The sequence below is a fragment of the Pinus tabuliformis genome, chromosome 8 (assembly GCF_031772625.1).
Source record: "Pinus tabuliformis cultivar Carrire ecotype Pingquan chromosome 8, CPIR1, whole genome shotgun sequence".
Lineage (NCBI taxonomy): Eukaryota > Viridiplantae > Streptophyta > Pinopsida > Pinales > Pinaceae > Pinus > Pinus tabuliformis.
The window spans coordinates 907,958,953-907,983,588 of record NC_142294.1 but is presented as its reverse complement, the minus strand read 5'-3'; the positions used below and the strand labels follow the sequence as shown (position 1 = coordinate 907,983,588).

Below are 24,636 nucleotides of genomic sequence, written 5' to 3'. Positions count from 1 at the left end.
AGCCCCGAAGCGCGTCCCGTACGGAAGCGCCTAGGAAGCTTGGCCGAAAGCGGCGCTTCTGAATTCGGAAGCGCCGCTTCGGCTTTTTAGCCGCTTCCTGGAAATTTGGAAGCGTTGTATGGAAGCACCGCTTCCGAAGCGTCGAAGCGCGCTTCGTACGGCACTTCGGGCGTCGAAAGCGTGGCGCTTCGAAGGAGGAAGCGTACGCTTCCAGAAAAGCTTCCGGAAAAGTGTTTAGAAAATCGTTTTTTTTTCAATTTTTTTTTAAATTTTAGGAGAGTTTGCTTGTTGGGGGTGGGTCCACCTTGGGTAAGGGTGACGAATGAAGGCAAAAAAAAATATAAATATAGCAGATGCTCCCTCATGGTAATGTTAAATTCTTAAAGTAAAAGTGATGAATGTCACTTTTACTTAAATTTTTAACATTACCATGAAATGACTCAAGATGTTTGAGAGTGGTTCCAGCCTCATTGGACTTCATATGGAGAAAATAGAATTTCATATCCTATTCAAAATTCAACAGACTTAACAGTTTTCAGGAATTCAGGATCAATGGGATTGTGGCATTTCATTAGATTATATCAAGTATGAAGGTATGCGATTAGCATTTAATCAAGAGCACCAAGCCCTATATGTACACTAGTGTTGGTGGTGTTAATTGTTGAATTCCTTTGTCACGCGGCACGCCCTTAGCAAAAAATTACCTTTCAATCAAGTCAAAATCATCGATCAAACATGTTAATCTTTTTCTACCATATTTTAAGTCTTGAATTAGGTAGTTTGATCAAAATTGGGCAATGTTGACTAATATCCCTAGACAATCAAGGTAGAGGCAAAGGCTAGACAAGAGGAGAAGAATCTAGATTCTAGATCATTAATGTACAATGGATGTTATATCTATCTTGATTTATGCAAAAATATGCATGTTTTCATGTCTTCTACAATTAATTTGGTATTTGGGATGTTTGTTTTGAGTATAAATGCAAAAAAATATATATATATATAGCAGACGCTTCCACGGACGCTTCGCTTCCTAGATTTTTGGAAAATGACGCTTCAGCGTCCCCGCTTACAAAAAACGCTTCCGCTTCGTGCAACATTGGTACTGAAGCAGGGGACTGCAAATTTGATGGACAGAGGTGGCTTCACATGGTGGAGTAAAGATTCTTCATCATAACATTGATTTACAGACGACTAGTGAACGCAATGTCGCATTGGTGCACAACTTTCATCCTTCTGTATAAGGCAACTTATCATACCAAAGCCTACAACTCGGAAGCTTGATCCTAGTTTTTCCTCCTTCCTTTCGCCTTTAATTCATCATCTTCTTCATCCGCATTATTTTCCCTGCTGGCTTGATCATCATTTTTAATTCCATCCACTTCATGATGATGAGAAGCATGAATAACATCAGCTAGACCTCTAGAGGCATCCTTCACTGGATCAACAAGCCATTGCATGTCATCATTCACTGTAACCTGCTTTTCAAGAGACAATTGATTAGGACACAAATTCATTGCATTCTGTGGGAGAATGTTTGGCATTGAATTAATTTCATCATGATTTGTTTCTTGTACTATCTTCTTCCCAGCCATCTGATCTAAATTGGGCACAGACTGAGTAGTTGGGAAAACATCCATCATTGCTTCATTTGCAGACATTAAAGCAATTCAACCAGCATGATTGATTTTTCTTCCTGTAGCACTTTCAGTAGTTTCAAATATTCCTCCAAGGGAGCCCATTTCAGAAACTATGTGAATATTGCCAACATCTTCATGTGTCCTTGGGATGCATTTATCAACATGATGCATACCAAAATGTCCTTCAACATGATGGCCTTCAGGTATTTTGGACATCTCCATTTTGCTAGAACTAGTGACGCCTTCATCCTTTTTGAGAAGATTCACATTGGCATTCTTTGATGCATGTCTGGGATAGCTATCTATTCCCTGACCCTCTATAGCAGCAACTGTTGTAGGAATTTCCAGCTCATCTAAATAAGTTGTCCTTGGGACTTAAGTAACCCCCATGATTTGGATGCAAATCTACAAGCTGAGAATCATAATGCGAATCAGATTGACATTTAGGAACCTTCAATGTGGCAGTATCATCCACTTTTTGAATATGCACACCTAGCAGTACTTCACTTTCATCTTGAGATTTGGTATCTGATATCTTCACTCTCTCTTTCCATTCCTTCAATGCATCACCATTACTGTGCAAAGGATTTGCATTCACTCTTTCTAATGATTGCAATTCTTCTTTAGCAGATGAAGAGGACAACTTAGGATCAGAACTAGGATTCGTTTCTATGCCATCATAAGGGACTGTCGGTGGCTCAGAAATACTTTCACTAAATGCACCTTTCATAAAATCACGCCCCTCTTTATGATCATCTCCAAGGATAATATCATTCTGCAGATCCGAAATAACACCATCTGCTAAGGCCTGGTTCACTGGATTTAGATTTTCATAGCTTTTACCTGAATTTGGAGTATATTGAGGATCTGGTAGTGTATGATTAGTATCCACTTGTGAGGCAATATCATCAGATTCAATTGAGTGGTGATCTCCTCCACATGGATCTTCATCAATAGGTTCCTCTTGTTGTAGCTCTCCACCAGACTCTTGCTTGCCAGCATCCTTATCAAAATCTTCTAAAACTGAATGTTCCTTGTCCTTTTTGACAGTATCCTCAGTAGTCTTATCATCCAGATTAGAGCCCAAGTTCAGAAATTCAACATCCAGATTTTCTTGATGTTTTTCTCCATTCAGTGGCCCATCCTCTGATCCAACAGAAGAGTCACTACCAACTATACAATCAAGGGGTGCACTAGCTGTGGCAACTAAAGTTGGCATTCCATCTTTCAGTTGACAATTGGACAATCCATCACAACCACTATCTTCATTTCTTTCAAATAAGTCTGACTGATTGCCTACCTCCTCTTTCCATCAAGCCCAATACAGCCATGTCCATGCTTCCGCCTTTGCTTCAACTTTTCTCATACTTTGTTTTTCAGGCTTGGGCTTATGATCAGTATCATTCGATTTGTTTTTCTTGCAGCTAGCCCAAAATCGCTCCATATACCTGCTTTCTGTTGTGTGCCCTCATTCTTCAATTCAGGTGTTTGATCAGTCTTGAAAGTCACGGTCATGGCAGCCATTATATTCTGCTGAGTGGGTTGCCCAAAGGTGCCCTGCCCAAAAACTGGAATTGATATACCACAAAAAGCAGCTGGTTGTGCCTATTTAAAATTGCCAAAAGAAAATACAGTGTCTGGGAATGATTTGGTGATTGAAGGAAAATAAATGCACCCTGTGTCTGGGCATGATTTGGTGATTGAAGGAAAGAAAATGCACCCTGTGTCTGGGCATGATTTGGTGATTGAAGACCATTGAACAGGGAAGGAGTTGATTGTGCAAGGCTTGCTGGCTTGCTCTGTGATAACATTGTTGGTGTGCTGCTAGAGAACAAGTTGCTCTCAAAAGCAGTAGTGTTTTGGCCAAATTTTGGTGTTGAAAATTGATTCGTTCCAAATCACTGAGTACTTCTAAAGGGCATGCTACTAGTTTCAGAAGATTGATCTCTTTTATTCTTCGCCTCCAACTTCTTTAATTCCTCAAAAACCCTTTTGTTCCAATATTGCAATTCTTTCATCGTTTCCACTTATTGCTTTTCCAAATTCTGCCAAGGTTCTGCATACTCCTTACTGAGTATTGTTTCCCATAGTTCCATCTTTCAAGCACCCTCCAGGCTGGCAGGAGGGTCAGCTCTGATACCACTGTAATATTCTAGGGCAATTTTTCGCTCTGGGGTTTCACAAAAATCCTTTCCCAGTACACATTTAATTCAATCAGATGATGAATAGAACTAATCTCCTTAATGATGCATAGACTGAACAGAGCAATTGTATCACTTAATGACTTCACCTTTTTTATCAGCGATAATATCAAACCCAACACAACAGTGCAGTGTTCACAAGAATAGGGCACAGTACCATAATTCCACACAATACGTATTGTTCATAAAATTCTCAACACAATAGGGCACAGTACTGTAAATTTGCACAACACGATTCAAAGCTAATTTAACATTGTATGACACCCTACCCAGAGTTTCAGAGCCTATCTAATTGCTAAACCCCACACGGGTTCTGGACTGCTTAAAATACCAGATGTCTCCTCTCATGTTCACAAGTCGGTCCCTTCAGATACTCAGCTACAAAGATCCACAGTTTGCTTCAGAAGCCCGAGTCTGCTACGGGGCCTGTCCTTCAATTTTGTAATGCGAGCCGCAAAACCCTACCACAGATTTTGTCATTCAATATAGAGAGTCGAGACAAATGATGGTAAGTAACCTGCTTGACCAAAGAACTCTACAAAACAATCACAGATGAAGCTTGTGTCAATCACAAAGGGAAATCGTTCACTCAGAGGTCAGGGCACCAGAGAAGTAGCCACAGGAATCTAGGTTAATTGCAAAGTTTGTCCGCAGTTTCGTATGGACCCAGAATTTGCCCTTGCTTGCTCTTAGTACCGGGTCTGCCTTTGTAATATTCCTAATGGAAATTTACAATGATAAACAGAGCAAACATAGTAAAAACACAGAAGAATACTCAAACATCAGAACACCATTTTAAAGCCAAAAACTGCGTTGCTGAGCCATTATATTGATAAATCATGGAGTACAATAGGTGCCTAGAAAGTATGCACGTAGGCTTGCCCTAGCCAAGCTACCTTAGCCCAAATGATGAATATGAAATCTCCTCCAAGAGTGCTAGCTGGTCCTCCTTGGCTCTGCGCTGAAATGCCAAGAAAGTGTGTTGTTGGCTATGTAGAATGGTTGCTAGGGCCTCCTCCGGTGCTCAGAAAATTCCGGGAAATTAACCCCGGGCTCTCCACCAAATACCCAGAAAAACCCACAAAGGTATTGGCCAAATGTTGACCTTGGAATTTCGGCCCAAATTCCCCTAGCTACTCTAGTTGCTGGCTAAGATGGGACCCCTGTTTGACCCCTCGAATCTTCTCAGAAAATTCTATCAAATTAACCTAAGCCTTTCCTTAATAAACCCAGAAAAACTCAGAAAGGGTTTGTCCTAGTCAAGGTTACTTGGGAGCGGCAGCGAAAGCAGGGAATGACATTTTCAAAAGCTCTTGATTTGGGAGCGAATCAGGAGCAAATTTTTATATAATATATATTTTGATGCATATATGTCAACAAAAGCATGTAGAATGATGAATTAGATATAAAAAGCATAAAAACATAGATTGAACCATATAACATCAATCATCTAGAAGTTATAATCTTCATCAACCACGTCCACAAGTTAGTAACATACAACATATCGAGTCTCATGATTCATCAATCTTAAAGTTTCAAGCTTTCAAAATTCAATACATAACATTTATCATCATTGATCACCAAAATTATATAAAAATTCTAACATGAAATGAAATGTTATAAAATGAAATGAAATGAAACAACTTTCAACTTTCACGAAGCATCATATTCATAATTCATTACCAATGAGTTATAATTGTCAACTTCAAACTTAAATTGTCATATATTGTTTACAAAAAATATCATAATAAATATGAAAGAGTCAACAGTTATAAAAACTACTAGAAAGTTAGAAACTAGAAAAGACAGGTAAATCTATTATCTATTGCTAATGCATGGGCCTCTTGCCGCCACGAGAAATGTCTAATTTTTTAGTATTGTTGGAAAATCAAGATCTTTGTCATTAATATCACCCTCTAAGCATTAATATCCAGGCATATCTTTGTCATTACATCTGGATCTATGCATTAACATAAGATAGAAAAAACATAGCATGTCAAGTCAAGATTTTGTTTGAGTGATAGGTACATTTTTAGTAGGGCCATGATAGAGGAGTTCAACAACCAATGTCACTAACATCAAAGAAAATAGAGGGATTGGTGCTCTTGATTAAATACAAGTTCCATACCCTAATACATGACAAAATCCAATGGAAACATTGCAATCCCCCCAATCCTGAAATCCTGAAAAACTCATGAGTCTGTTGGATTTTGAATGAGATCTAAAATTCTACTTTCTCCATATAAATGCAATGAGGTCGGAACAACTCTCAAACATCCTGAGTCATTTCATAGGGAATGTTAAAAATTTAAGTAAAAGGATGAAAATGAAGATTAAGGAGAATGTCACTTTTACTTTAAGAATTTAAAATTACCATGAATCGCATATCAATACTAGGGCCATAGGCTTGATCATTAAGCTGCCCCACTAAAAAATTATTGCTTCTTTGAAAAAAAATGTGTTTCGAATGTTTTTTCAAAAAAGTCTGAAGAGTGAAAATTTTGCTCCTGGGGTCGCTCCCGAAATTCGCTCCCTACGGGAGAAATTATGGGAACGCGCTCTCGGAGTTGGTCCAGAAGGGAGAATCCCCAAGAGCAGGTTCAAGGGGGCGCTTCGCTCCTCTGCAACCCTAGTCCTAGTTTTGACTCTCCAAAATTGACCCCAAATGCTTGGCCCTCCTCCACAAGCAGAAGATGTAACCTACAACAAATTATGTATTTGTTGCTCCTCCAAAGTGCTGGAAAATTCCCCAAAATAGTTGCAATCTCCAACAAAGTACCTCTTCGGACTCCACATCAAGTCTTAGACCCAAGATCACTTCACTCCTCAACCTCCAAGAACTGTGAAATCCCTGCGTTGCTATTGTTGAGCCTCTCCACAAGCTCATACTCCCTACTGTTGTACGAATCGGAATAGATGGAACTCCCTCCTTGGGTTGGCACTCAAAGTCCACCGAAGCAAGGGTTTGAGATTTCCACTCGGAAACACTCATGTGCTAAACAGCACTTGCAAACTTGGCTTCCACTCAAGCGTGCTATGTCAAAAACTATGAAACCGGATTCGTCCAAAACCCTTGACGAATCGCGAATCGGTCGAATCCGACACGATTCTCTGCGGATTCGTGTCAAGATTTCAGGGCACGTCGTGTCCTCTTGTGACACGTCGTGTCCAGTAACGTGCCACGAATTTCCAAATCGTGTCTCGAATTTTATGACGAGTCCTGGTTTGCGGATTCGTTTCGAGGGCTCGGAGCGGGCGTTAGCACGGTTCAAAGGAACATGGAGAATTATCGATGGGGTGATGTGGCGACCAGACAAACATAAATTGCCTCGAATAATCCTTGTGTGCTGTATATTGCATAACATCATCATTGATCAAGGTGACGAGTTGCACGCCGATGTTCCCTTATCACATCATCATGATTCGGGTTACAAGCAACAATTCTGCCCATTTGCAGATGCAAATGCTCAAACCCTAAGAGAACAACTATCCAATTACTTATTACGGAAGCCACGTCAATGATCTGAATGGATCATATATTTAGTTTTCGCTAAATTTGTTGTATTTAAGATTCCTGTGTCTTATTCATACCATCAGACTCTGTTTAATACAGTGTCCGATGGACCTATTCTAATTGGAAATGCATTCCATGCGTTTCAAGTCCAATCTTGAAGATAAAGAGATCTGTTTGGAAATGCTTTCCATGGGTTTCAAGTTCAATCTTGAAGAGGAAGATATATGTTTACCATACGACAGAATGTCCCTTCCCTATTGAAATGTGTAATCAGTGGCTTTCAGTGCCAGAACTGAACCTGGCACTAATGCTTTTCCCTTCCCTACCTATGTAACAGATTTTGATTTGATGACTTAATGAGAAAACTACAGTTGTCAGTGTGTTTATCATTTATGTTTATGTGACTAGTACCACTGACATTTATTTGAATTTTGTATGTACTATGCATGCTAATAGCTATAGATGAAGAATCAAGATCTATGTTTGAACTTTGAAATCAATAAATTTGTATCATTAATTAAAATTTGTGTAAGAAATATGCTAATATCTAATTTTTAATATATATATATATATATATATATATATATATATTTTTTAAATATATATTATATATATATTTTTTTAATAAAATAATATATAACGTGTCCTATTCCGGGGGGTCAGCGTGTCCCGAATCCGACACCACGAATCCCGAATCCTACGTGTCCCGAATCCCCGTGTCAGGTGACTTAGGTCAAAAACAATTTTCTCAAAGATCAATGAATGACCAAAATGGGTGCTTCTTGCTCTTTTTATCAAATAGCCTCCAAGATGCCCATGTGGCCCCAGTTCAACTTTCCCCCACCAACTTCGCTCCCATGTGGGTCGTAATTCACTGAGTGGCCCCAACATACCACTAGTGACTCGATTTTCTCCTCCATCCTCTAATGTTTGGGCTCACATTCAATCAAAAATATTTGTGGGGCCTCCAAACCCACACTTCCTAAGTGTTAATGCGAATTAATTCAAAACTGGCTAAAAAATGATATTTCCCTTAGCAATGTTTGCTAAGTGGGAATATCAAAGTCCTCCCCGCCAAAAATTGTTTGTCCTCGGGCAATGCTTGAACAAGCATCCTCTGTAGTTGTTGCTCCCCACTCTCACTGCAAAATGTGCCAGGATCCCAAATGTGCCACTGAATCGTCCCTGACCTCTACACTGTCCTGACGTGAAAGAATCCTCCAATACCAGGATCTCAGGCCATCCTGTCCAACGTGAAGCTCCCCTCGCCCCACTCACGATCCTGCCTGGTGGAAGTACCAAAAATCCCCTGCATACCATCAATGAGTAGGCAATCGTGATAATGTGGCACTATGCCCAACCCTCGTGAAGTTGTCCTACCACCTAGGCCATCTCATGCACTCCAAGAGTATACTCTTGAAGATACCACCCAATCCATGTAGAGATAGCATCTCGCTCACGTGAGCTTCTCCTGATGTCATCCTGCTAGCCCACCTGCCATGCTAATGAAGTCCAACACTCCATCAGTGACTTGCTAAAGTCTAATGGAAGATCTGCATGATCTCCCCTATAGTAGCCAGCGCATCCCTAAAGGTTATGAGTTGTGAAAAGTTGTGATGCTTCAGTCCTCTTCTAGTCCCAAAGTGGTGCCACCATGTTGATGTTTCACTACTCTAACTATGACATAATCCCCATCATGCGCGGACTTTATCCTCCCCTCCTAAGGCCTAGTGGCAAAAAATTTGTGAGAGCCAAGCTCATTCTGCTCTGGTATCTCCATGATGCCAATATCTACCCCTCCATTGTCAATATCAAGTTTCAACCCTGAGCCATAACAGGATAAGTCTGCCTCCCCATGCAGTGGAGGTCTCAGTGATCCCCCATGTGTCAAGCCCAAAGTGAACTAGATCACCCTCTGCCATGACCCTGCTCATCGCAAAGTGGAGTGATCCACCCGCTAACCAGCGCAGAGGTCCAAATTTGCTATACGAGTTGATGTTTCTAAGTCGGGAGGGCTGGAAAAGGCTCCTGAAGGCAGATCGATTCTCAGTTGGGCTGACGCAGTGACTTAGAAGCTAACGTAGGGCCCACGCAAGGGCAGCACAGAAGTAGTCGGGGAAATCGCAGTTCAGCTGTCGGATCAGCTGGAATCAGCAGTGTTGAATGAGGTAATCTCACCAGTCTTTCTTGCCAAGTGATTTTCTCTGTAATTGGATTGCCAGGAGGGCATCTAGAGTTATATTCAGAATACTTCTGCATAATAATAAAAACCCTCAAATCTGGTGCACCATTTTTCCCGCATTGGGTTTTTTCGGGGACATTTTCCCAAAAACATTTGTCACTTGTGTGTATCTTTCTCTATTGTTTTGTTCTTGTTTTGGGCAAATTAATTAATTAAGTGAAGGTTGCAGTTGTATTAGTTTCGATATTTGTTGTAGGAAGCAGTAAATAATTTGTTTCAGTAATTAACAAATAGAAAAAGTTTAATCAGTTGTTGCAGTAATTGATTCGGGTGGGATTCTCGAATTTTCACATGGTATTGGAGCTAGTCCAGGTGAAGCAAGAAGAACAGTGCCAAAGAACCTAGCGCTAAGCAGAAGAGGGAGATCGAAAAAGTTGCAGGAGGCAGCAGTTCGAAACCCCAGAGGGTTTGCGTAGTATTAGCCGGAGGGCTGATTTTCGAGGCAGCCTCTCTCTGAGTGAGTCGACAGAGAGGAAGGACTCCCAATTCGAAAGTTTGTCGGGGCAAAGGGAGAACCATTGAAGCCTCAACATGAGGAGAAGCTGGTGGGATGCAGTCTTTTCTGCAGGGCATTTTGCTGGGCAGAAAGATGTCAGAAGAGAGAGGAGAAGCACAGTGAGGGAACTTTTCTTCAGTAAGACTTCCCGCCAAGAAGGAGATTTTCGACATTTTTCAGTGGCAGAGATGGCAACCAATGGATTGAGGGATCAAGATAGGTTGGACAGAGCATCCAACTAAGTCATCTGGAAGGCTAGAATGCCATCCTTCTAGATGAGCATGCCCTCAATATATATGTCGACTACATTGTGGTTGTGCCTGCAGATGCAGATTCGTTAAAGAAGTACCAAGCTGAGATGGCAAAGGTGAAAAGAATGATCCTTGATGGAGTGAAGGATCATGTGGTATGTCACATCGCTAGCAAAGGGACTGCTAAGGAGATGTGGGACGCATTGTCTACGTTATTTCAGGGATCTTCCGAACAACGGAAGATGTACTTGGAGCAGAAGCTGAGATCTGCTTAGCAGAAAGGGGAGCATGTGGATCAATTCCTCACGAAGCTTCAGGAGAACCAGGACGAGTTATCTGTTGTGGGGTCTACACCTCAAGGTTCCAAGATGGTGAGACTAGCCCTAAACTCAGTCTCAGAAGAATGGGAAGTCTTTGTCCAGAGCATCCTAGGCAGGGCAGCTTTGCCAAACTGGGATAGTATGTGGAAACTCTCAAGCAGGAAGAGCTAAGGAGAGATCTAGTCAAGTGAAAGCTTGACAGAAGCAGCAGCAGTGGGTCGAAGCCCAAGGAGGAGGATAATGCAGCCCTCACATCGAAGAGACAACAAGAGCAACGGAGATGTAAGAAGGACGTTTCGAAGATAAAGTGCTTTAGGTGTGGTGAGATGGGTCACTACGCTACACAATGTCCTCTCAGGAAGAAGGACAAAAATGAGAAGCACAATCCAAAGGTTGCGCCCGTGAAGACCGAGGAGGAGTTCGCAATGACAGCCGAAATACCTCCAAGAGGGAGGTGGGCTGATTTGGAGTTGTAGAGCTACAGCTGGGCAGGATCCTTGAGGAGCCCACCTCTCGGATCATTTCCTTGCTACGGGAGCCCAGATCAAAAGTAGCAGGATGGACTAGTGTCAAACGCTGCCAAGGAGTGTCGAAGAGACAGTTGCAACGACTAGGAGCACCACAGACTGAACAACGCAAAGCAGAGTTGGCAGCAGTGCAGATGGCACAGAACAGAGGTCAGCAACAGTGCAGTAGATTCAAAGGGTCAGCGCAGAGACTAGTAGCAAGTAGGCTTCAGCATTCACGTGATATCATACTGAACATGGTTATTTCAATAATTTGGGATGTTTTTCCATTGTTGATGGAGTAGAAGCAATAGTTTGCAGTGCAGTGGCAGTGCCAGCAGCAGCACAGATGCAGAAATTCAAAGGAAGTTGCAGTAAGGATGCAGTGTTGACAGTGGAAGGGTCAACAGCAGCACAGATGCAGTGTTTGAGCAGTAATTGATGGACAACGGGTCAAACATCAGCAGCACAAAGGAAAATGTTATGAAGTCAAAGTGATGCTTCAGTAGGTTGCATTGCTAGAGCACATTCCTAGCTAAGAGAAAGTGTTGATTTCTGGTAGCATCGGATGTGCTCTAAGTCTCAAAATTTGCAAGGAGGCTTGGACACATGCATTCTTCAATACCCAGAAATCGTTTTGGGAGATTCCACCCAGAGACAGATTTATTAAAAAATTTAATTATTTTTAATGGGACCCTAAGTCTAAACTTATGAAATTGAAATAATTAATGGGTATTAATCCAAACTATGGGTGTAACTTCTAGAAGAAGGCGGAGATCAAGTCAATATGATCCTAGCCAATGATTAGAATCTAATCTGAGTCGTTGATTGATCAATGCTTGAAAGGCACTTGAAGAATACACAGTGAGCTCAGAAGTTCGATTTTTTGAAGCAGAGCAACTACCGTGAGAATTTCAATAGTGAGTTGTTGCACAGAGCGGCAAAGAGAGTTTTGGCTGGAGGATCTTCTCCGAAGCCAAGAATAATCAGGAGAGAGGCAGAAAGACACATAGAGGAGGCAGCGCAGAGGGCAGAGAGGGTGACGTAGAGCCAGGAAGGGCTCATGCAAGCACCACGCAAAGCAATGCAGCAGCTTCCAGCGCAGAGGTTCAAATTTGTTGAAGGAGCTAATGTTTCTGAGCCAGGAGGGCTGGAAAAGGCTCCTGAAGACAGATCAATTCTCAGTTGGGTTGACGCAGTGACTTAGAGGTTGATGCAGGGCCCACGCAAAGGCAGCGCAGAAGTAGTCGGGGAACTCACAGTTCAACTGCCAGATCAGCCAGGATCAGTAGTGTTGAGTGAGGTAATCTCACCAGTCTTTCTTGCCAAGTGATTTTCTCTATAACTGGATTGTTGGGAGGGCATCTAGAGTTGTATTCAAAATACTTCTGCATATTAATAAAAAAACTCTGATTTGTTGCACCGGTTTTCCTGCAATGGGTTTTTCTGGGAACGTTTGTCCAAACACAATTGTGTCACTTGTGTGTATCTTTCTCTATTGTTTTGTTCTTGCTTTGGGAAAATTAATTAATTAAGTGAAGGCTGCAGTTGTATTCGCTTCAATATTTGTTGTAGGAAGTAGTAAATAATTTGTTTCAATAATTAACAAATAGGAGAAGTTTAATCTGATGTTGCAGTAGTTGATTCGGGTGGGGTTCTCAAATTTTCACAATAACTCCCACTCCTCACAAGGTGTCCCTACGTAGCGTTGTTACCTACTAGAACCCATTTGGCCCTCATCTTTGACCCCTGTATGTATCCCTTGGGCAGACCCCATGTATCAGGAGTATGTCCCACACATGCGAACTTGACCTGCTCTTGCCAGACCACGCAGTGAAATCTGTTATCCCAACTCGTGATGATACACCTCGACACTACTCGGAGTCTGGGTACCCTCCTGTAGACGAAGTCAACCAGCCACCGTCCCTCAAGTGTGAGAACAGGGGTGGAACATATGTTACCTCGGCAATCAACCACGCCATCCATAAGCATGTATCCGACAACTCGTGCACCTACCAAGTCTCTCAACTGGAGAGTCTCCTCCCAACTCATGACACGCAGTGTCTCATCCAACTGTCTAGGGTGAGCCTCCCATGTCCTGTCGCTTGAACAGAGAGCATCATGGGGCAAAACGAAACGCTCTGCGAATGTAAGCAACAATGGAGGATGATGTTTAGGAAGGTCCCCAAGGGTATGATCAAGAGTCTGCAAGGATAAGGGAGAATAACCCTATGGATGACCCTCTCTCTGCCTCGAATCTGCTGACAACCTCCTCGAAACCCTATCTCCACTAAACATGGTGTTCCCAGATGCTCAACCATGTCCTCATCGATCCTAGGTAAGCTGCATCCAATGATACACCTATTGCCTCTATCCATAAGTCTCCTTGGAGGCAATGCTCCAAGAGCCTGTTGTGCCACATCATCTTCCACTACGTACCACCCAGTTTCAACGCACTCCTCGACATGCCACTGTATACCGCAACTTGTCCCTGTACACCACTGAATACCCCCAACTATGGCTATACCATCTTGTACCTTACTGTGTCCCGCCTGTGTCACTGCACCTGTCACTCCCCACATGTACTCAATGCGATGTGAGGCACTCCCATTGCACAACGCAGTCCAACATACTACAACACACCCCCATGCGTCTCCATGGCCCTATGCAGACCACAACTCCATGCTAGATGCTCCTACCCATTCCTGGATGCGATGCCCTAAAGCTATGTCCATATGCGTCAACCCGCACCCGACCAGTATCATCATCTCTACCATTGTATCACCATACTCTCCAGTGAGCAGATCTCCCCTCCAAATCCCTAAGGGACCTAAGAAGTGAATCTCCCTAGGTACCATAGCGATGCCACCCCCTGCTCTACTCCTCTGTGTCCTTCGTGCCCCACACAAATGTGAGGAATCCGCAGCTCCATACAAGGCACTGTCTATTGATCATCCTGTGATCCATGCACAATCGTCATACCAAGACAACCCAAGGAGTTTGGCCACTGGTACTGACCAAAACTCCCCTAGCGAATGTGCGTGCTCAGCTGTTAGGTCAACTATATCATCCAGGTCGTAATCAACTAGTACACCTGGGAAATGATAGGTGGTCCCTCTCGAATCCCAATGCCAGTCTGGGCTTCTGGCATCCCCAGTGCCTAGAAACTCCTGTTGAGCTACACCCGGGTCCACTACCATCGCCCACTCCACCGAGTACCAACTCAGAATCTCTCGCCATCCAAGCCCAAGAGAGGGGATCGAATGCACGAACTCCTACACATAGAACAACCCCTGCATGCGGATGTTGCACCTTGTGCAACACAGCTCGTCTCATCTCGCTATCTTGGTCAACACATGAAATCTGAATAGGTAGCTCTGCTTCTCTCTCTCCAATGGGCAAAGGTAACCTAACAGTGTTGCCAGCCCCGTCTATGTATGCCTGAAGAGGGTTGCTCTCACGCTCCAATGTGCACTCTAGCTGCACCAATAGGGAATCCAACCGTTCCCCAACGCGAGTCAGTTTAGCCATTCACTCGACACAAACCGCTCTCATGCCCTCCAGCCCCTTGTTTTGTTGCAGAATGGCCTCTTGTATTGTAGTGGCCTTCTCTCTCAATGCTAGAATGTAGGCCTAAAACTGATGAAACTGTCATGGGCATCTATCACCTGCAGACTCGGTCACAGCTCTCGATACCTCAACAACTGTCGGCATCTCATCCATGGGTGGTACCTCCTCAACAGATGGCTCTATGGGTGTAGGCTCTATCCTCTCCACCAAGGTGTCAACTGGGGCTATCAAATAGGTCTATAATAATGGCGACTCCTGCGCCACACCGTGTATATCAATGTGCTCCTCACCATCATGTGGGCTCTCAGCATCATGCTCAACGTCCTCCTCGAGCTTGTGATATCTAAAGCCAAGTCTCCACAAGCAAAAGCACCCCCTTGTCTCACCCGCTAATTGTCCCTGATTTTGTCGACTTTCGCCACATGATGTAGATGGTTGCACCCCACAGCGTGCGCACCTATAGTGTCTCTACTGTGAGGGTGAGGATGGGTCTGGTTTGTCACCCTCCTCAACTGAGCCAACCTCCCATGGTCCTCAAATTTCTACATATTGAATTTCCCTTGAGCCATAGGTTAGTCTACGGTTTCACCAATCACTATGCCTATATACCCAAATCTTTCATGATCTTATTGGTTACACACAACTGGGCCAAGAGCATGCTTCGATACCACTATTCATAATGGAAATTACAATGATAAACAAAGCAGACATAGTAAAAACACATAGAAAATTACTCAAACATCAAAACACCATTTTAAAGCCAAAAATTGCGCAAATAAGCCATTATATTGATAAATCATGAAGTACAATAGGTGCGTGGAAAGTATGCACCTGGGCTTGCCCTAGACAAGCTAGCTAAGCCCAAGTGATGAATATGAGATCTCCAAGAATGCTAGTTGGTCCTCCTTGGCTTTGCGCTGAAATTCCCAAAAAGTGCGCTGCTGGTTGTGTAGAATGGTTGTTAGGGCCTCCTCTGATGCTCAAAAAATTCCTGGAAATTAACCTTGGGCTCTCCACCAAATATCCAGAATAACCCACGAAAGAATTAGCCAAATTTTGAACTCGGGATTTTGACCCAAATTCCCCAAGCTCGTCTAGTTGCTGGCTGAGATGGCACCCCTATTTGACCCCTCAAATCTGCCCAGAAAATTTTGCCAAATTAATCTTGGTCTCTCCTCAATAAACCAAGAAAAACCCATAAAGGGGTTGTCCTAGTTTTGACACTCCAAATTGACCGCAAATGCTTGGCCCTCCTGCACAAGCAGAAGATGCAACTTGCAATAGGTTTTGTGTTTACTGCTCCTCCAAAGTGCTGGAAAAATCCCCAAAATAGTTGCAATTTCCAACAAAGTACCTCTCTAGACTCCACCTCAAGTCTCAACCCCAAAATCACTTCACTCCTCAACCTCCCAGCGTGCCTCCTCCAAGAACTGCGCAATCCCTGCGTTGTTGTTGTTGAGCCTCTCCACAAGCTCACACTCCCTGCTGCTGGTACGAACCGGAATAGATAGAACTCCCTCCTTGGGCTGGCACTCAAAATCCACTGAAGCAAGGGTTGAGATTTCCGCTCGGAAACACTCGTGTGCTAAACAGCACTTGCAGACTTGGCTTCCGCTCAAGCGTGCTATGTCAAAGACAATTTTCTCAAAGATGAATGAATGACCAAAATGAGTGCCTCTTGCTCTTTTTATCAAAGAGCCTCCAAGATGCCCATGTGGGCCCAACTCGACTTTCCCCCACCAACTTCGCTCCAATGAGAGTGTGTTGCCCATGTGGGCCACAATTCTCTATGAGTGGCCCCCATGTACCACTAGTGGCTCAATTTTCTCCTCCATCCTCTAATGTTTGGGCTCACATTTGATCAAAAATATATGTGGGGCCTCTAAACCCACACTTCCTAAGTGCTAATGCGAATTAACTCAAAATTGGCCAAAAATTGATATTTCCCCTAGCAATGTTGCTAAGTGGGAATATAATTATAGACGCTTCACATTCTGCAAAAGCAATTCATATTGCTAGACGTATATAGGGTTCCTTGAATTGTGATCTTCTACAGAAATAATATGTTTGTTTGCCTAGAACTTCGTTTATCCTCTCAAAGTAACTCGCATGGCCACACGTGTGAAGGACAAGTCGTTGTTTTGATTGGGCCGAATTACAGGGTTGTTGCAAGATGTTGAGCAGCATTGACTTGGGTGAAGTTGACCTTCTTTGACTGTGTTTTTGGGTGGAAATTCACTATCTCTCTAGGCCACATTGGAGGGCACACAAATCGTGGAATTCTGAACAGTTTGACTGATGTTGACTTTCTGGTTTTACCGCAAAAACTTAAAAACTAGGACAGCAGACTACCTCTCTCCTTTGACTGAGTTTGACTGAGTTTTTGAAGACTGTTTTGGGCTGCCTTTGACCAGCATTTGAGGCTGATTTTGACTTTAGTTGACCCAGCTCCTAAAGGACTATGTTGACAGTTGACTGCTAACTGGTTAGGGTTGTCTATGTTGTTGTTGACTTGGGAAAATTATGGGAAGATCATATTTGACTATTGTTGATTTCATCTCTCTCCTTTGTCTCAAGGAAACACTCCAAGATGTCAAGAAACATGTTGTTGCTCGTGGAACTTTCAGGGAAAGCAGAAATCCATCCAGGTAGCAAGCGTATGTTGTTGCTATGAGCAATATGATTCAAGTTGAACCTAGTACCTTTGAAGAATTCGTAAAGGAACAAGTCTGGAAGGATGTTATAGCCGAAGAATATGAATATGAAAAATGGCGTATGGGATGTCGTGTTGAGACCAAAGGGAAGATCTATGGTAACGTCCAAATGGCTCTATAAGATCAAGAATGGCGTTGATGGAAGCATTGAAAAATACAAAGTAAGGTTCGTAGCCTGTGGATTCTCCCAAAAAGAGGTAGAAAATTACTATGATATATTTTCTCTCGTGACCTAATATACAACCATTTGTTTGATAGTAGCCCTTGTTGTAAGTCAAGGATGGACTCTTCATGAATGGATGTAAAGACTGCTTTCTTACATGGTTTGCTTCAAGAAGAAGTGTATGTCGAACAACCCCCAGGATTTGAAGTTCATGACAGGAAGACCCATGTATGCCGATTGATGAAAACTCTCTATGGATTGAAGCAATCCCTTGGTGCTTGGCATGCTTGTATCGACAGTTACTTGATAAAGCTGGGATTCACTAGAAGCAATGTTGATCCAAATTTGTACTTCAAAACAATCAAAGGTATGCCTCTCATTTTGGTATTATATGTTGATGGCTTATTCTGTATTCATGACAAGTGCAGAGTCCAGACTCTCTCATTCTAGAATGTAAGAGGAAGTTAGCTTCTGAATTCAAGATGAAAGACCTTGGTTTGATGCATTATTTCCTGGGACTAGAAGTATGGCAAAACCCTGGCAATATTTTCCTTTCACAAGGAAAATATGTTGTAAAATTACTAGAACGATTTGGCATGATTAAGTGCAAATCCTTGCCTACACCTATGGCGATGAATTTCAAGACGCTGTGTGGAGAGGTTGCTGGATCGGACCTAGCCAAACCGTCTGAGTATCGACCACTGGTTGGTGCTCTAATGTTTCTTGTAAACACTCGACCCGATATATGCTTCACAGTTAACACTTTGAGCCAATTTATGACCGAGCCTCACCATGTACATTGGGTCACTGCCAAGCATGTATTGAGATATCTACATGGGACTATTAACCTTGGATTGAGATATGTTGTTGGAGATGTTAGACTACATGGATATACAGATGCAGATTGGGTTGGTAGTGTTGTTGACAGGAAGAGTACTTCTAGATGTTGTTTTAGTCTGGGATCTGCCATGATATCATGGATGAGCAGGAAGTAGAAATCTGTAGCCCTTAACACTGCTGAGGTCGAGTATATTGCATCTAGCCTAGCAAATTGTGAAGAAGTTTGGTTGAGGAAGCTCTTTGGAGAGCTATTTGAGCAAGTTTTGGACACGATAGTCATCTATTGCGACAACAAGAGTGGGATTCGTTTGTCAGAGAATTTTTTGTTTCACGACAAGTCCAAGCATATCGAGATCAAAAATCATTACATCCGTGACATGGTGCAAAGAGGAGCCGTGAGACTCCACATTTCGACAGATGAGCAGATAGCTAACATTTTCACCAAGGCTTTGTCGAAAGGGAAGTTCTTAGTCTTGAGAGAGTAGCTTGCACTAGTTGAGATGACCCTTTTGAATAAGGGTTTGGGTTGATCAAGAACATTGATCAGTGCTCTTCCCCCTTGGTTGAGCTCCCAACGTGAGGAATGGAGCTATAGGGCTCCTAGGGATGACAGACCTCTGACAGATAGGATGCTGAGACCTAAGATCTCCAATAGTCAAAGTCAGCCCCAATTAGCGTCCTGCCCACTCTATGGGATAACCTCTCCCATCTGGCCAATGGGTTGAGGAACTTGGGATAGAGTGTGATCCCTACCCCTTGTAGTAGGTGGATCTCGCACAAGTTGGTGGATGCATGTGTTCTACCATCGGACTCTTCAAGGTTAACATGGATGATCATGGACAATAGGCTAGAGTGTGATCCTTACCTCTGATAAGTTGATCTCACCTATTGCCAGGGACTTTGGGATAGAGAGTGATCCCTACACTTGGGGTAAGTTGATATCGCCCATTATCATTGGTTCCAGGTGGTAGCCTTGCCTCCCTGATAATGATGATGACAGTGATGATGATTCTGGGTAGTAGCAGAGTCTCCTCGTTGGTGATAGAGCCAGGGTGGTAGCTGAAGCTCCCCTACAACGTTTCTTCCTCTTTAGATTCGAGAATGTTGATCATGAGATGAGCAAAGACAAGCAGAGATGGTACATGATGACAAGATGACATAATGATCAATGGTCAGATATTGACAGGTGGAATTCTTCCTAGTTGAGAGGGAGTGTTAAATTATGTAACTAAAGTCAAATTCCACTTTGGACAACTCATTTGACGGAGATAATCATTGCATTGAATTCCTCTTTTCGAGAGGACCAAAATTGACCTAAAGTTCACTCAAATCAAACAACGAGAAATGGATTTTTGAAATAAAACCCACACGTGCAAATTGTCAAGGCCAGAGACACCATCATGTAGGATCATGAAGCACAAAAGACATGTCTTTTCACCCACATGGATTCATATAAATACAAGAGACCTCAAACCTCATTTGGCACTTCATAACCACACATCACATCTTCTCTTTCCTCTTCCTATCGGTTCGTACAACTCAGAAGTGGAAGATTTCTCTCACACGTGCAAACGACAGGTGGTTGTTTTGATTAGGCCGAATTTCAGGACTGCTGCAGGATGTTGACCAGTGTTGACTTGGATGAAGTTGACCTCCTTTGACTGTGTTTTTGGGTGGAAAATCTGTCTCTTTAGGCCACATTGGAGGGCACACAAATCCAGGAATTCTGAACAATTTAAATGCCGTTGACTTCTGGTTTGACTGCAAAAAATTGCAGACTGGGACAGCAGACTATCTCTCTCCTTTGACTGAGTTTTTGAAGACTGTTTTGGGCTCACTTTGACCAGCATTTGAGACCGAGTTTGACTGAAGTTGACCGAGCTCCTAAAGAACTGTACTGACCGTTGACTGCTGACTAGTTAGGGCTGTATACGCTGCTGTTGACTGCTGTTGACTTGGGCAGCTAACAGGAAGATCAGATTTGACTATTGTTGATTTCATCTCTCTCCTTTGTCTCTGGTTTGGATAGTTGTTTGGCATATTTGGATATTGGATATTAACATTGGATATTGGCTAGTCAAAGTTTGACTTTCACTCTTGGATGACGTACTCTCTCTGCTGAGCATTTGAAGGCAATCTAACAGAAGAAGATTTGCAAGGGTTTCCCCTAGTGGGGTTTTTCCCTTGTCATTGACCAAATATTGCGTCTCTTGTCTCTTGGTTGTATTTCATTGTGCATTGGAATAATTATTCTATCTACTATTGCTCTACTGTCATTGGTTAAATTGAAGAATTGAAAATTGTATTGGATGCTATTGGAGTTGAAGAAATAGTTACAGCATAGAACAATTGATTAAAAATTAACATCTTCTTCTTAATTGATTGAGTAAATTTTACTCCAAACCCCAATTTTGGGTTTCTTTGCCCAGTTACCCCAAAACTTGCCCAACGTAGGATATTATGGGGCTTTTCCCCTTTATTGAGGATTGTAGCCTACGAGGATTGATGGGCTATTTCGTCCCTTAGGCAATTAATTTCCCAGGAACATTACAGTCTTGGGTTGTACCCTAGGAGGAGATGTATCTGACTGCTAGATGTGGAGGTTAGATGCAGCCAAAGGAAGGTTCTGTTCACTGTTTTAAGGAGGCCGAGCCTCAGTTCTGTCTGGACCAGGAGGCGAAGCCCTTGTATTTGCTTCAGAAAGGCCGAATGGGCCTCAAAGTACTAGACAGTCCCTTTGTGTAGGCCGCAGGCTGTCTATACCAGGCTGCAGACAGAGACGAACAGGTCGAGAGGCCTCAGACCCTAAGGAGAATAGGCCGAGGTACCTCAGGGCCTGTGAGAGGCTAGCGATGAGAGCTACAATTTGTTTGCTAAAGAAAAGAACGGTCGCTGAGTTGAAGAACTGAAGTCTATTCATCAAAGGATTGATGAACAGCAGATTGAAGGCTGGATGTGCAGTCACCTTGAAGGATCTAAGGGACTGTGAGGAGCTGTTATATGCAATGGGTTAAAAGGCTAATTCACTGTGAATGCTGAAGTAATTTGGGGCTAATTATACAGTGATATTAATGGACTTTATCACTGTGAGCAGCTGATTGGACAGAGGAGTTAATGGAGCAATTTCTCAGTGTAATGAAGGCAAAGGACAGCCATGTGTCAAAGGAAAATATGGACTGAAAAGGCTGGCGGTGAAAGGACATCTTCAGCAGGTAAGTTGTTTGTTTTGTTCTTGTCCTTTCTGGGCAGATTGAAGATCTGAAGCAGATATCAAGCCCTAATTTGTATACTATGTATAGTAGCTGTAATATTGATCTGGAGGGCCAAGATCCCTGGTACGGGAGATTTGGGCCCAAAGCTCGATTATTTTACTAGCCCACTGTGCAAAGTTCTTGTAAGTTGAGGTTTCCTAGTGTGTTTGTGTGCGTGATTAGCCTCAGACCAGATCTAGGGCCTGAGAAAATATCAACAGTCCTTGGACACCTTTGTCTAACCCATGACTGTGAATCAAATGCCTAGACCAAAGAAATTCTAGCTGAGCACAGGTTAAGACACTATAAAATCTCATGATCTGCATATATAATCAAAGCAAGCCAATCATTCGAAGGATGATCATTGCAGAAGTAACCAAGGATCCATATGTTTCAACGACATCATACATATATTGATCATATGCATTGTGAAAATTCAAAAAACTGGGCGATGTATCCTTCAATGTTTTTAAGAAGAGTTGACCTTAATTGCATATCTCGCATGTTGTAGACAACAATACTGATCATATAATAAACTTCTTTGATACCAAAGGCATTTCCATATATTGCTAAACATTATACATGCCAAACATGGGATACTGGTCATACATGTAGCCCATGCATTTCTCACGCTATAAGTCCTTTCTCATAAGGTTACCAGTAGATACCAGATTAGAGCTCTTCTTGTCATCAAAATAATGTCAGTGAAATTTAAAACATAAAAAACTTGTGGACTTTAAAAGAATGAATTCAAAACTGCTGTTAGCTAGGCCTAGCTTGACATGTGTCCATAAGAAGGAAATCATCTAAAATTTAAAAATGAGTCAAACAGAACAGAACTGGCAAATCACCCATAACAACTGATATGTAACAGCATGCGTAGGATCAACAATACAGGGGATCTACAGCAAACCCACTTAGACTGGTTTTAACTTGGTTTAAAATGCAGCCCAATTTAGCATAAATGCGATGCAACCTACTGCCTTTTCATCATTCTTTTTTTGCTCCCATCATCATTATTGCATTCTCATCCTTGTTAAATACTTCAAGCATCTCGATGATGGCCAAAGCAGCATGGCTGATTTGGAATGAACTTGAAAGGCTCAAATAACAACTCAAAGTCATCCTAGAAGCCATTCACAGTCATTTTCAAGCCATTTTCTTCATAATACACAACATGCCTTGTTAAGAAATCCTGGCCTGCTTCTCTCTATAGATTTACAGCCAGATGGAACAAGAAGCTTGGTATGCTGCATTGTCCCTTTTTGTCATGTACAATAGACTAGAACTGATGCAAACTTTGCAGAAAACAGTGTAGTTTCATTTGAAATGAACTTGCCTCTAAGAATGAATGATAATGCATTGAATTTCTATTTCATTTTCAATATCATGCCATCTCCAACAAAAACCATCTCAACCAGAGTCAGCCAAGTTGGATGGATGGGGCTGCTGGCTGCTGGACAATTGATCACTTAGTATAACCTACTGGGCTGTCAATCCCCACCAAATCACAGTCAACCATTTTGTCAACGGCCACATAGTTGACCAAGTTTCTAATATTAATTTGCAACTTCTTCAACTTATATAACTAATTGTGGTGTTCTATACCTCAGAATAATCACTCAACATTGGCAAAAACTCCACAAGGTCATCAACTCAGGAAACCAGAAAAATCAGGAAAAATCAGCAAAACACAGTAAGAATAAACTTGGATCTGAAAAATATGAAAATTTGGCAACCTAAAAAACTTCAAAAAAATCTGAAAATTAGGAGAAATCAGAAATTTTTGCAACACTGCTACAAATATGAAAACCACAAGCTTCAAAATTAATTCAGTCAACACAACTGTTGAAAAATATGACTTCGCAAAAAGGGGGAACAAATCAGCAAAAATATGGCAAGCATTAAAAGATACAACATATTTTGGGTTTTTGTTTAGTTCTAATCTAAAAGCGTGATTGGTCCTGTCACGATATCTCAAAGATACAAATACATGCAGATTTTTATATCAATTTGTAGGTTAGGAGACAAAATAGACAATTTTTCTGATTTTTCACAGATTTTGATAAAATGCTTACTGCTATTATCAATGAAAAATACTGCCAGCATATAGATGAGAAAGTAATAAAACAAATTTTCCACAGTTAGACATTACAGAAGGAAATCACATATACAAAAGTGAGTCTACAAGTCACAGATTTCTTCTACAATGCTTAACACTATATCTATAGTGAATAGCAAATACAACCTATATAAAGATACGAGGCCAAAAACAATTTTCCTAGATTTAGATATTACAGAGGCAAAAAAGAATAATGTTTTAATTTTGCATGGAATTTTGTCACAGGAATTCACATAGACAAAAGCAAGTCTATAGAAAAAGATGAAATCAGACAGTGTAGGATTCACATTCACAATACCTGCATCTCTTCAAGAGGGATATATTTAACAAGGCCACTGACAACAGTCCTTTTAGCTGGTTCTCCAACATCAATCTCTTCCACATACAATGAATCTGCATCAGGATGTTTCTGAACATTTGTGATAAGACCCACTCGAATGTCAATCCTTGCTATTGAAACTGGCAAATCTTTTGGTGTCGATGTAGTACTTTTTCGTTTTGCTTCTGCTGACTTTTTGGCTTCTGCACCCTTTTTCTCTACTCCATCTGTGCTTGCATGTTTAACATAAAATCAAATCAACATATTTCTAAGCACAAAACTCCCTAATCAGTTGATAAAGTAAATAAAAGAATAAAATTACTAGTTTATGCAGAGGATATCAATACTTCATTCCATAAGCTATCCACAAAAAGATTATTCCTTTTTAAGTGATTTAAGGAAAATTAGTGTGCTAAAAAATTCACTTAAATATGCAGATGTCATTTTTTAAATTTTCGTAACTTTTGGAAATGGATTTGTTTCTAAA

The 24,636-nt window shown here is 41.9% G+C and overlaps 1 protein-coding gene across 1 annotated transcript in view; it reads right to left on the bottom strand.

Moving 5' to 3' along the window:
* LOC149238477 (putative methionine--tRNA ligase) overlaps nucleotides 1-24,636 on the bottom strand; it is a 172,911-nt gene that overhangs the window by 23,157 nt on the left and 125,118 nt on the right. The window contains 1 exon segment of the mRNA XM_089373044.1: nucleotides 24,129-24,376. Within this exon segment, the coding sequence (XP_089229170.1) occupies nucleotides 24,129-24,376 (248 nt within the window).